The 14274-nt window shown below is 43.3% G+C and overlaps 1 protein-coding gene across 1 annotated transcript in view; it reads right to left on the reverse strand.

Annotated features, from left to right (window-relative positions):
* The window catches only part of LOC122653828 (CASP-like protein 5A1), a 53642-nt gene that overhangs the window by 15958 nt on the left and 23410 nt on the right, over positions 1-14274 (reverse strand). Inside the window, exon 2 of the mRNA XM_043847778.1 lies at positions 5045-5177. Coding sequence (XP_043703713.1) covers positions 5045-5177 — 133 coding nt within the window. The remainder of the gene's footprint in view (positions 1-5044; positions 5178-14274) is intronic.

Consider the following 14274-nt stretch of genomic DNA (forward strand, 5'->3'; position numbering starts at 1 on the left):
TAGCCTTGGGAAGGCCGAAAACACCGCTCCAATAGATGTAGCAAGACTGACGAACCGATCTGATAAGCTCGAGACAACCTGCATAGGATAAAAGTTTGGCTTTCCAAAGCTGCAGCCTCTTGCGAAGGAGGTCAAGGATGGGGTTACAATGGTGAGCTGAAAGTCTAGCAGGGATGAAGGGGAGGCCAAGGTAACGGACAGGTAAGGTGCTAAGGGAAAAGCCCGTGATGGAGGAGAGGGAAGCTTTGGTGGTATCGGAAACACCAGCCAGGAAGATTTGGTATTTAAGGAGGTTGATAATGCGAAGACCGGAAAATCCCTAGAAGAGGTGAAGGGAAGACATGATGGACTCAAGGGAGAGGGGGTCAATCTTGGAGAAGATCATGAGATCATTAGCGAAGGCAAGGTGAGTCAGGTTGGTAGGCTTACATTTGGGGATGGGGGAGATGAGATGGAGGTCAGTTTTGGATTGGAAACTACGAGAGAGGACCTCAAGGGAAAGGCAAAAGAGGAAGGGGGAAAGGGGGCAGCCTTGACGAATACCAACAGAGGAGGAAAAGTAGCCAGCTGGGCTGCCATTGAGGAGGACGGAGAAGCGACGGGTGGAGATGCAAAAGTGGATCCAGTTAACAAAGGTGGGAGGGAAGGACATCTTGAGAAGAACTTGGGAGATGAAATCCCAACGGATGGAGTCGAAAGCTTTGTGGATGTTTATCTTCAAAAGGGCTGAAGGAGAGAGGGATTTACGGTCGAAGCCTCGAACAATTTCCTGGCAAAGGATGATGTTGTCCGTGATGCTTCTTCCGGAGATGAAGGCGGACTGGTTGGAGCTAACTAGGGAGTCAATGACAAGTTGGAGGCGGTTGACAAGAATTTTGGCAATGAACTTATAGAGAAGGTTGCAGAGAGAGATGGGTCTGTCTGGCATGGAAGAGGCTCCTGAAGACTTGGGGATGAGACAGAGAAAAGTGTGATTGATGCTTTGGATCTGGTGGGGGTTAAAGAAAAAGCTCTTGATGGCACTTATAAGCTCAGCACCGATGATGTCCAAGTAAGTGGAGAAGAACCCCATACTGAAACCATCAGGGCCAGGAGCTTTACTAGCCTTGTGAGAGCGGACAGTAGTGACAATCTCGGAGTCAGAGGGGATGGAGCAGAGGGAGTTGAAGAGGCGGGAGAGAACGAATTTGTTGATTAGGTCGTCCGGGATGGTGGATTGGGAGGTGGAGGGGGGGCAGAAGATACCAGTGAAGTAGGCCACAGCTTCAGATTTAATAGCATCAACAGAGGAAAGAACCGAGCCATCATAGGTGGTAAGAGAGAGAATGGAGTTGGAGTTGGATCTGGCTTTGAGGGAGCGGTGAAAGAAGGCGGTGTTCAAGTCGCCAAGCTCAAGCCATTTAATCCGGGATTTTTGTTTGAGAAAACTCTCCTCTTGAGAGAGAGAGGAGGACAACTCAGAGGCAGCAAGGATCTCTTCCTCAGCAAGGGAGGAGTTTAGAGGGTCGGACTGGAGACAGGACTGGATGGAGGAGAGGGTGTCACGACAAGAGGAGACACGGGAGGAGATGTTTCCAAAGGTGGAAAAATTCCAAGATTTGAGGGCCGATTTGACGTTTTTGAGTTTTTTTGAGAAGGCAAGGAGAGGGGAGGAGAAGGACTGGATAGGAAGATCCCAAGCACCTTGAACAGTAGTAAGGAACCCAGTATGGGAGGACCACATGTCAAAAAACTTAAAGGGTTTGGGGCCAAAGGATAAGTAAGGGAGGACAAAAAGAGAGATGGGGGAGTGGTCAGAGAGGCTAGGGAGGTCGAAGAAGGCATAAGAGGAAGGAAGGGAGGAGAGCCAACGATCATTGACAAGGACTCGATCGAGCTTACAAGCTATTTGGTCAAGGCCTAAGCGCTTATTGTGCCAAGAAAGATCAGCACCCGACCATCTAAGGTCGTTTAGCCCAGCATCCTCGAGACAAGAATTGAAGGCATCGACGGCTTGGTGATCTATAGGGGGAACCACCCATCTTTTCATGACTATAACGAACGACATTAAAGTCGCCACCCATGCCCCAGGAGCCGGAACCCACAGACAAAGAAATAGAACGGATGTCGTCCCAAAGGGGGAGCCTATCCAGATGACGATTAAAAGCGTAAACCATGGTGAAGAAGAAAAGATGACTGTGAAGATGGTCGGATATGCTGAGATGAAGGTATTGGGGGGAGGAGGAAGAGACTGAGATGTGGAATTTGGAGGGATCCCAAAGAATCCAGATTCGGCCATTAGAAGAGTGGTTGTAGTTGGAGAGGAAGGACCATGAGGGGGTGAGAGAATGAGTAATGCGAGAAGAATTGGGTTCAAGAACCTTCGTTTCAAGGAGGCAGCAAAGGGGGGATTTGGAGGATTTGATACGGTCTCGAATTTCAGCTTGTTTGGCAGGGGCGTTGAGGCCATGGACATTCAAATGGTCCAAGGGATCATGAGCATAGGGGGCGAGGGGGCAGCCAACCAGCAGTGGAACTAACCCGAGACCCCGGGGGAAAACTACGGGGTCGCAGGCGGTACTCTCTCAAGGGGGGGAAGGGAACAAGGATGAGAGGGGGTGGGCCAAGGTGGGGTCAGTTGGTGGACCAGGAAGTGGTTCGTTAAGGTTTGGCCAGGAGGGGTAAGGAGTTTTGGGAGAAGTTAAATGGGCTGGATGGGTAAGACGAGTTAGATGGGTTAAGTTGGTGGGTTGATGGAACGGGTCTGGCTAGGGAGTAGGTATAACAGAAGGGGAGAAAATGTGAGATGGGACAAAAAGGGGGATGTGGAGGTTAGATGGGACAAAAGGGGGGGGCCGTGGTGGTTAGATGGGACACGTGGAGAGGGGAGTTGCTTCTTTTTGGGAACAGTGGACCTCGTATATAGCGAGGCAGGGGTTTGGTTATCAGGGGAAAAGGTGAGGTTTGGATTGACAAAAGGGGAGGGAGAATAGGACGAAGGCACAGGGGGGTTTGCAAGTGTATCAGCAGGAGGAGCCTGCAGATCGGTACCATTAATCTTCCAGGGATCGAGAGGAGCAATAGAGACAGCGACATAACCTTCAGCACCTAGATCAAGACTCTGTATTACCGCGAATCTGTTGTGGTCAGCGACAGAGGATCTGCGTGGTAGGTGGGCATCAGGTGACTCGCCATGGCTGGGAACCTCATCGGAGTCACGGTGGCCTTTTCGGTGACGATTCCTCTGTTTTTTCCGGCCACGAGAGAGTTTCATATGCAAGTTTTGCCTGAACACCGATCGTAGCAGCGGCATCATCTTCCACCGTGGTTGCGACAACGTCTTCCTCCTCTACAGTAAGCGCCTCAGCTACAGAGACATCAACACCGGTGTCATCTTCGACCAAGGGGGCTGAAAAGGAGGTCGATAGGTTCGTAGGAGCCTTAGAGCCAGGGAGGCATTGCTTCAATGGGTGACCGAACGATTTGCAGACGGAGCAGTAGTGAGGCAGCCACTCGTGGAGAACCCTTTGAGAGAAGGAGTAGCCGTCTTCTTCCTGGATGGTGACATAATTAGGGGGAGGATCATCTGCAGTGATTTCCACACATATACGAGCGAAGGAGAGACGATCCATTTTCTTGGAGCGTTCGTCGGAGAAGAGAGGATTGCCGATGGTCGATCCAACAATACTGAGCCCAGAGGCACACCAATAGTGGAAGGGAAGACCAGGCAGATTGACCCAGATGGGGATGGACTTGAGGTCGATTTTGTTGAGAGAGGAGCGATGATCCCATTGTCGGAGAAAGATCGGTTTCTTGCCAACTAGCCATGGGCCACCCTCCAAGGCTCGAGACTTGTCGGGTTCGTCGGAGAACCTGAAGATGAAGATGCCGCTGGACAGCAGGTAGGTGAAAACAGCCCTTGCCGCACGCCATTGTTTTTATAGAGAGGATTTGACGACATGGAAGGATGGACGGGCACCAAGGAAGTGCCCCACAAGGCAGCACTGCCATTTGGAGAGCTCGTCATCTAGCAGACCCTTGGGGCAGAAGCCAACCCTTTAATCGTCGACAATGGAAGGAGGGACAAAATGGAGGGAATGTCTATCAGTGGTGGCTGAGGAGCTGCCAGAGAAGAGGGAGCTCCAAGAGGTGGAAGATGGGTTGCAGTGGTCATGGACAGGGCTGAATGGAGGAGAAGAGGTTAGTGCAGGGTTAGTGGGTGGTGCAGGGGATGAAGCAAAAGGGTGGGCAGCAAAGGTAGGTGGGTTGCAGTGAACCAGGGCAAGGCCGTATGGAAGGGGGGAGGTGGGTGGTGCAGGGAGTGAAGCAGCGGGGAAGGCAGCAGTCAGGGCTGCCGGAGGGTAAGGGGGCATTGTCGGAGGGGAGCTCACCTCATTCTAGACAGGGATTAGCTGTTTTTCGGTAAACATGCATCAACTGACGATCGCTTACTCAGGTTTGGTTTGCATGAGGGGGCATTGTTTGTGTTTTGTTTGGTGTTTGTTCTAACAAATGTCAAACAGACGGAGTAAAAGAAAAAGGGCATTCCATATGTGGCCAATATGTCCAAATTTTAAAAAAAAATAGTATTTATTGCTTTTGTCTCTACAAAAAGAAAGCAGCTTATTAAAGGTATTTCTCAAGGGAATGAGAGTGGAAAAAGTATTGTCAGACCCTTTTCAATAAACCCATTCCATGAGTCAAAATGTCCACCATGCTGAAATAGCCTACCTGGGAAATATTCCATTATTAACTCTGTTGAGAGTATAGCAGCAGGGGAAAGAATAAAAGTAGAGTTAGGTTCTGTTCTAGTGTGTAAGCATCTCTTTCCTCAGTCGTTTATATGACACTACCCCAAAGAACCACCCGGTTGACTCAAAGTGAATTCCGTCCAACATAACAGTACAAAAGAAGAAAAAAAGCGATATATATAAAAAAAAGCAAACCCAACAACTAAAACTATATATATATATATATATAGAGAGAGAGAGAGGGGGGGGGGGGGGATTCCATATCTCAACAGTCAAAATAATCACCAACAAATAGCAGCGACGGTTTTCCTTACCCCATCACCAATGGTGAACAAACTGACAATGTGAGAATTCCGCAAGCATCTCTTAACTAGAAGGGCATATATATCAATAATGGCCATTGATAGGCTCCAGAAACTTTGTAAGCCAGCTGCTGCGACAAGGTAACTGACAAAAACAAGTACCAGAAATCTCCTTCAGTTGTGAGACGGCAACTACAAGAAAAATCTTTCATTCAATTACTGAACTAATAGATATATTTATCGAGCACTGTAAACAGAACAATAAAATAACAAGGACAAAAAAAAGAACTGCCTGGGAGGATGTGCTCCAAAAGTACAGTAAGCATCCACTAAAGTTAAATTTATTCTTTTTTTGGAAAATATGAGCACATTTATTGCATGAAAATTTGTGAATATTGATCGTTTAGGTCAATTATATTGTATGTTCTTGTAAGATTTAACAAATATAGCAAGTTTTTGAAAGATACCATACTTTTGAGATTAAAAGTTTCAATGTTTAAAGCCGAGCTGTTTGACTAATGAGATGATGAGATTAGTGCAACATACTCTCTTCCCACCCCCAGCGTCCTTGCTTCAACTTGGCTATGCCATAATTAGTTTTGTGCCAAAATGTATCATGGTCCTCTGTGTAACACATTGTAGAGTTTGCTCCCACAGGCTGAATAAGAGATACCACTCTCAAGTTCATTTACTACTTGAAATTCAAACAAAAACCCATCTTCTTGCACTCTCTATCTCTTAGGCATTCAAATAATCTCTTTTGGTTGCTGGAAATTCTCAATTTATCACTCAAAACTGCATATTTGTCCGCTGGAATGCATATGCTCTGAATATATCAGTTTCCCAAGGATTCCTCTATCAGCACTGGGGACCACTCAATCCTAGCTTTCTAATGCATCCAAAGAATTGTTTAACCCATTTCCATGACTTATAGCTATTCTGCTGTGGCTGACCAGAGCTAGATTTGTGATTTTCTTGGGCAGAAAACTTTGAGGTTTCAAGACTCCCAACAACAATCGCAATTGGTTCTGTTGCATGAGCCAGAATGACGACCATCCGTCAGAGGTTTAGGGTTACAGGTACATTGAATTTTATTCACTCTTTGATCAGTTTTTTTTTTTTTTCCCCACTTTATCTTCTGAATTAGATATGAGAATGAGAGGTGAGGACCAACAGGAAATAGCAAAACTTAGAATCGAGAGGTTTGGTATTGGAAGTGACTATTGAATATGGGCTTTTGAACTGCAGTAAGACATTGCTTGCAATTGTTTACTTTTGTTAATTACTGAAATGTCTCTCTTCTACTCCAGCACAGAGGTTCAGGAGAGAGTTACAAACACTAGCAGGTGTTGATTTATCCAGCAAAAACATGACTCTGTTACACAAAAGACCTGGTGCACCTTTGGCCAAATGCCAAAGGTGGCACAGCTGATCCAGTGCACAACCCCACACCACAGGAAAGTGTCCAACTTGCAATTGATAAATAGAAGAAAAGTCAGATTGGGAGGTGTAGAAAACCTAGGACCTGTAACCAGTAACTTTAGAGAGGAGAAAAGAGAGAAGAGAAGATGGAAGTTGTAATGCTTGAATGCTTGAGTGTCATAATCGATCACCCAGCCCCTTTATTTATAGTAAACAGAATTACACCTTATTCCTAGTCTAATTAGGAATGAAACTTACTCCTAATCAAAGTAGGGATGACTCCTAATCAAAATAGGAATGACTCCCTTACCTATTCCTATTAGGAATTCCCATTATAACTAGGAATACCAAAATAATATAAGAAGAATAAAATTACCCCAAAAAAGACCAAAATACCTCCACGGTATTCCGGAGTACATATTCCAACACTCCCCCTCAAGCTGGATTATACAAATAAGTAAAAAAAGAAGATCCAGCTTGTACTAAAGAAAAAAAGAACTCCATAATAATGCTAACACTCCCCCCTCAAGTTGGGGCATACAAAGTACTAATGCCCAACTTGAACAAAATGGGAAAAAAACTAAGTTGCAGCAGAATCCAGTTTGACATATGAATGCAGTTCCCAAATAAACCTTCAAGAACTTGAAAAAATAGATCTTCTAAACTTGGACAGACATGATCAGCAAACCAGGACTGGAATGTCTTCCAAAAAAGGCAGCTTTCAACGATCTTCAATAGCTATCCAGTGATGAATCTCAGATTGTCATAGTGACATAGAATCTTGAAGTGAAATAACTAGAGCAGCAAGCCGCGGAAACAAACTGAATCAGGCAGCTGAAAAAAAACTGTATCAACCCAACTGAAAATCCTCAATCCAACTGAAAGTCCTCAAATAGGCAACAACCAAATATCTTCAATACTTCAATCTCCCCCTTACGGCAAACTCAACCCAATAACAAGGATACCCAATAGCAATGGTGGAAAAGACTGATCTTCTATGTTTTGCACCAATGTTCCTGCAAGTTTTGCGTTCTGCAATGTCTGCAGGTGTACTGTACATAATCCCCCCCCTCACGTGTAGTACACGTGAACATAACAGAGATGATGTAAGAGATGGGGCAAAAACATAATATTCCAGATTTTTCCAAGAGGTGCTATGGGTAATGGAAAAGGAAGAAATGGCAAATTAGAAATACCATGAACTTCCAAAGGGGTTATGGGTATATGCCCATAGTACTATATCTCGTGATATATCGGTATCTCGGGCCTACCGAGATATCCAAAATATCCGAGATATCGCGAAATATGACCGAAATATTGTATTTTTTCTGCAATATTTCGGGAGTCCATCTCGGGGGGTATTTGGCCATATCTAGGCCTGAAACTTCATGGACAGCCTTATTTAAGCTTAATAAACACATTTAAACCATAAAATTGTAAAAATGTGAATTCAAATTGGTGTTTTGGGCTTGCACCCTTGATTGACATACGTTTGCCGACCCTAATGTATAAATAATTAAATACACATAGATTAATGAAATCACAACTTAAGTTACAAATTACAAGTGCTAAACTGCTAATAGTAGTTGTTGTGCCTCCCTGGATCAATTCCACTCATGCCTCGCTGGAGTCGACGTCCATTGCTCTCTGTTTGAAGGACATATGTGGACCACGGTATAGAATCGGAGAAGAAACGAGTGTAGTCATCCACAAGTGTCACGTAAATGGAATCATCAACATACTGTAGGTAACCTATCCTAGGATATAAACTAGGGTTACCAATCAATCCAGTCCGTGAAGAAGATGATCCACTGTGATATGATGTTGGCGCCGGCGCAAGAGGCGATGGCATTGGCTGCATGTATGGCTGGTGAGGTTGGTAGCTAGGTCCGCTAGGGTATGCAAAGATGTTATCTACAAAAGATGATCCAGTATGTCCCTAGGACTGGGACTGGTAGTCATAGTCCCCTACCCCACTAAACTGCCCATATGATGATGATCCATATCCATATCCACCGTAAGGTTGTGATGCACCATAATCCGATGCCAATGGAGTGGTATGTGCGTCAAAAGATGGGGCACGCCAATGTCCAGTCGGTCCTCCCTCCCTATCACCCATACTCAAACCACCAACAGAGCTAGATAGGTTATCAATGTCCATGTGATCAGGTTGCAACTGTGTTTATCGACCCCTACGCTTCCTGTTGTATGTTTGTAGGGGGCCTCTCGAGGGTGGGGGTGCGGGGGCACGTGCTCCGTGGTCCGTATCTTGTGTGGCATGATCAAACTGTGTCTCTCCAGTGAATCGGAGTGGCTCTACAGGTGCCGTATCCTGGGCCTCCTGGCCTACCACATAACGCTCTCGCATGCCGTCAAATTCTTCACCAGCATCACCACCACCAGCATCACCACCACCAGCATTACCACCACCAACATCACCACCACCAGCATTACCACCACCAACATCACCACCACCATCACCACCACCAGCATCACCATCATCACCATCATCATCATTTGAGGACTTAGACCAGTCTTCATCATCAAGAACATTGCCACCGATGGTGGAGTGGCATGGGTGAGGCTTCCTCGCATGTATCGACCCTCGTCACCATATATTCGTCCACATCGCACCAATCTCGGAAGTTATCATAGGGTCGGGCCTACCTCCCTCCTCATCCAACACCGGCTCACCTCTATCCCTCACCCAATCCACAATAGGGTCCTCATCGCCTGAGCCAACTTGAAAGATGTCGCTATATCAATGGTGCCCCGTTGTCCCTCATGTCCCATGCGTATGTGTTGCGCTTTCAGCCTCAAGTTGTAGGCACATACACCATGTCGGATAAACGTTGAGACCCCAACTGCTGCGCCTCTTGGAGTGGATGAGTGCAAAGGTACTCCAGCCTCTCACAACCGGATGCGAGAACATGTTTGGGCAAGGACTTTAATTGCTATTCTTCTTAAGTTTTCAGCCGATTCCCATACAACACCCACCATTCAATTGCATTACAAGTTTACAACAAAAAAGACATGTGTCAAATGTTGTTTCAACTTTCAACTTTCAAATTTCAATACATATGTAATTTAAAACTTAAAAGAATTACCAAGATCACCACGTGCTCGCCTGATCGCAACCTCGGCCCAAAACTTCCCAATGCATCCCTAAATACCTTGATCTACACCCATGTGAAAAATTAGTAAGTACTTCTTCACTACTTATTTGAAAGCATCAATAAGTTGAGTTTCCAAATGAACTCACCTCATTGTTGCAAATTGCTTGAGCGCACCATCCGGCTCCAACTTCTTCACTACTTGTTTCACAAAGATCAATAAGTTGAGTTTCCAACCCAAGCCTATTGTTATATTGATACTTAGGGTTCAAGTAGTATGCTAAAATATGACATATAGAATAGAGGTATTGTCAAATGCATAGGTAATTAGTAAATAATAATACTATGAATTAGTAAACATAAAACAAATTTACTCACAGCCTTATGCAATGGATGCATAAGTTGATTCTCCCAATGAGCATTTATGATATCTAAGAAGTGTTTTCATCTGCGAGGAGCCACACTATAGACACTATCTTTCATCAAGTCTATTGCAGATATAGGACTGGCATGGTTGGGCCCTTCAGAGCGGAGTCAGCAACATGTAGAACTTTAACTCGGCTCTAAAACTTTCACCACTTTGCTTAGTTTGATCCAGAAGTCCTCAGATGACATCGTTGCTTGTGTTTCCCTCCCATTTGCAGTCTTGGAACCCTTCCATTCAAACCACTCCTCAGAAGCAAACATGCTTCTCAGCCCGACCTTCTTTGTCTCAATGCTTTTGAGGGCAATGTAGTTGGTGGCAAATCTTGTGATGCCAGGCCTAACCAAGTCACCCCCACATTTTTCCCTCAATAGATTGAGTGCATAGGAGTGGTTGTATACAAAGTTGGTGACTTGTCTTGCACTTTCAACCACACAGTCTTCACCAACTTTAACTTTCCCATATCTTTTAGCATTAAGTCAATGCAATGGGTCTGCACAAGGAGTCCGGAAGAGCCGGTACTTACTATTGTTCATCATCTTCTCACCGCCACTTGAAGTTACTTCCATTGTCCGTTATAACTGGACAACATTCTCAATACCCACATCTTTTTCCACTACTTCTTTTAACAATCAGTAAATGTATTTTGCATCCTTTATCTCTTTGGATGCATCACGATTGAGGAACACTGTCCCTCCCATCACAATAAACCATGAAATTGATGATGGACTTTTCAGAGGCCCAGTCCATCCATCGCCATTATAGTTACCCCATATGTCTCCCACATATTCCTCATCTCACTAATGTACTCATCAATCTCACTCTTTTGTTGAGGTAGATAAACATTCATTACCTCATATGGGGTGGGGCCCTTGAATCCTGGGCCAGCCTCTGCAATGGTATCTATCATGGTATCATAATGGGGGCCTTGTGCAGTGTTTGCTGGGATGGTATGGTATAGCATCCACTTAGCTATTGATTCTTTAACCAATCCCTTCATCCCCTTCCATGCTCCTTTGATTCTGGGTTGACTGCTTCCTTTCTTTTTATGCAATTTAGGATCAGATGTTGATGGTGGTACTGGTACTGGTAAAGGTGTTGGGGCTGCCCTCACACTTTGTGATCTTTTAAAAGGATTCAAAGTTCTAGGACCTCCAGAACTGCCAGCTCCTCCACTACCCCCTACTCTTTGTCTCTGTTGATCATCTTGAAAACTTACTCTACTCCTTGAAACAGTCCGCCTAAAATCCCTAGCCTCCTCTGCTGTTTGTATGTCATCAGGTACTGCAATGTCATCATCATCATCAGAGGAGTCATCATCATCATCATCATCACTGTATCGTCTTCCTCTTCCCATCGAACTCCTCACTCTATCCTCAAGTTGTTCTCTTATCCTTTGCTTGTCAGCCTTCCTCTTCTTTCTTCCCCTCAAACTATCACCAATCTCCCTGGCTACTTCAGTAGGGACCATATGACAACCTACAACATCTTTAGATCCTCCAGTCAGATGTTGTTTAAGTCTACTGGACCCACCTCCCATAAATTACATGTGACAATAGTTACATATAGATTTTCTCTTATTCCCATCAATGGGAGTACCATGTAACCATGCAATGTCACCCCTATGCTGGCTGGTTGGTCTCTCTTGTTCCCTCTGTTCTCTTTGTTTCCTCCGCCCCCTTTGTTGACTACTTTCCCCCACCTTTTGCTTGCCCTTCGCACGTTGTCTATCACGATCCGCCATAATGATACTTGTTTACTGCAATGTAAGTAACACAAATAATTTAAAAACTTAATGTAGATACACTTCAATTGACACTTTTATATTACTAATACACTTGTATAGTTATCTAATATTTTTCCCCTAACCCTTATATTTTTCACATAATTAAAACCAATTTTTTATATATAATATTAATATAAGTATTGACCTAACACAACAAAACCAAAAATTAGTAAACATAATATACATGTAATGCATCTCAAAACATATAGAAATAACTTTCATATTTTTTCATTATTTTTTAAACTTAAAACTCATATTTTTCCTTATTTATTTCTGCTTTTTTAATTTTTTATATATTTTTCTTAATTTTCGAAAATTAAAAGAATTATTTAAGAGCAGAAAAATAAATCCGACACTGTGAAGCCGTAGATCGGCCATTGGTGTCTAACATATATTTAATTCATTACCATCTAAGTCATATTACCCCTAATTACTTCCTATTTTAGTTGTAGGAAAATGAATTTTTAAAACCAGAAAAAAAATAAAAAAAAATACATATGGGAAAAAAATTTCGACACCGTGAGGCTGTAGATCGGCCTCCGGTGTCTAACATATATTAATATCATCAACATCCAACAACATTTGTACAAAGTATTTTTAAAAAAAATAGTTTTAGAGAAATATAATTTACCTTAAATAATGAAAATAGGCTTGGATGATGAGCTTAGATGACCCTCCGACGTCTTCCCGGGGACAAAGAGCTTCAACAATGCTTGGATGAGGCTTGGAAGGGAGGAAGAACAGCAAAAAATGAGGAAGAAGAGAGAAAAATTGATTTTCAGCAGCTCTCGGTCGAAATATCGACCAAGAGCTGTGAAATATGGTATAAAAGGGGCCTTAGTGTGACACTATTTGTCACTTTTTCAATATCTCGCGATATATCGTGAGATCCACGATATATCGTTGATATCTCACGATATATCGACGAGATATTGTATTTTTTTATTTCGGAAGTGTTTCGTATCTCGAACATGTCGAGATTTACGAAATATGGCGATATATTGCCGATATATCGCGAGATTTTATACCATGTATATGCCAAAAGTATGTTTTGGGATATGAATTACAATTGTTGAAAGGGAACGGTGTTGGAAAAAAAAAAAAAGGATGGCATGGCTGTAATTTGGTGAAAATCCACTTTTAAATACAATCCAAGCCAAAGGGCAAACTGGTAATAAATCAGAATTTTCAAGGGTCAATTGGATAGTCAAATAGGGGAATGTATGAAAAAATAATGGCAGTTCCGTAAATAATCAGAATTTTGCAAGGACTTTTTGGTAAAAAAAAAGCAATGGGATGCAATGAGTAAAATAGATGGGCTAGAATCCAAATAAACACCCAACCAATATAAAAGCCCAACAAGAGCTTGAGTAAAGAGGATGAGCCCGAACAGATTTTAGAGAAAGAGATTCCCAAAATGGGCTGGTTTGAAATACAGGCCCAACCAAAAACAAGAAAAGACCCATTTGAAAAAGCCAATAAGAGGGTAGCCCGGCCCATTTTAAAAAGGAAATTAGAGGGTGTAATTTAGATGAAATCCAAGTAAAGCAAACGCAAGGCCAAGAGTAAACTTGTAATTAAATTGGGAAGATTGGGTAATAGTAAACTGTAGGGGCAAACCTGGGAAGTAGGATTTAAAAAAGGATAAAATTCTGTCACGCAACATTGGAATTCATGAGGATATTGATTGAATTAGACATAAAGGCAGGGGCATATATGGAAACCAGGAAATAAAATAAAGCATAAAATCGTGGAAATACCATCATCTTCAAGACTTCAACCATGATCCACGATTCTCAGCAGTAAGGAGTTGAGAGTGCACGAGGGTAACAAGATGATTCCATCAGCTCCTTCCTCGAGACGCAACCAAAGGAGCAAACAGTGGCAGTCGAGAAAGGAATTGTTGAGGCAGAAACCAGAGAAAAGGCAGCGGCAAAGTGGAAGGGCGAAGCAGAGAATACAGCATTCGACACCATGAACCATGAAATTCCAGGGAAAAGCCATGACGCGGTAACTAAAATAGCAGCCAAGACGGTTCCATGTACGAAAACAGCAATAAAATCATCAATATGGTAGAACTGCATATCTTCGTCTTCGATCAAATAGTTGCAACAAAGAAAAATAAAACCAGCAGAGGAGTGAATCCCAGAAATCAAATAGTTGCAGCCGGGGTGTCTCAGCAGTAGAATAAGTCCAGAAATCGATCAGCAGTAGCTGGTATGATATTCATACACAATCGTCATCGAAACAATACAAAACCCTAGTTCTTCTTCTATGAACTAGGGTTTCTTCTTCAACTTAGAAATAAAAAACGACTCTCAAAACAGCAATTACAGAGAGAATCCGGTACTTAGTTACTGCTCTGATACCATGTAGAAAACCTAGGTCCTGTAACCAGTAACTTTAGAGAGGAGAAAAGAGAGAAGAGAAGATGGAAGTTGTAATGCTTGAATGCTTGAGTGTCATAATCGATCACCCAGCCCCTTTATTTATAGTA

The sequence above is a fragment of the Telopea speciosissima genome, chromosome 3 (genome assembly GCF_018873765.1).
Source record: "Telopea speciosissima isolate NSW1024214 ecotype Mountain lineage chromosome 3, Tspe_v1, whole genome shotgun sequence".
Lineage (NCBI taxonomy): Eukaryota > Viridiplantae > Streptophyta > Magnoliopsida > Proteales > Proteaceae > Telopea > Telopea speciosissima.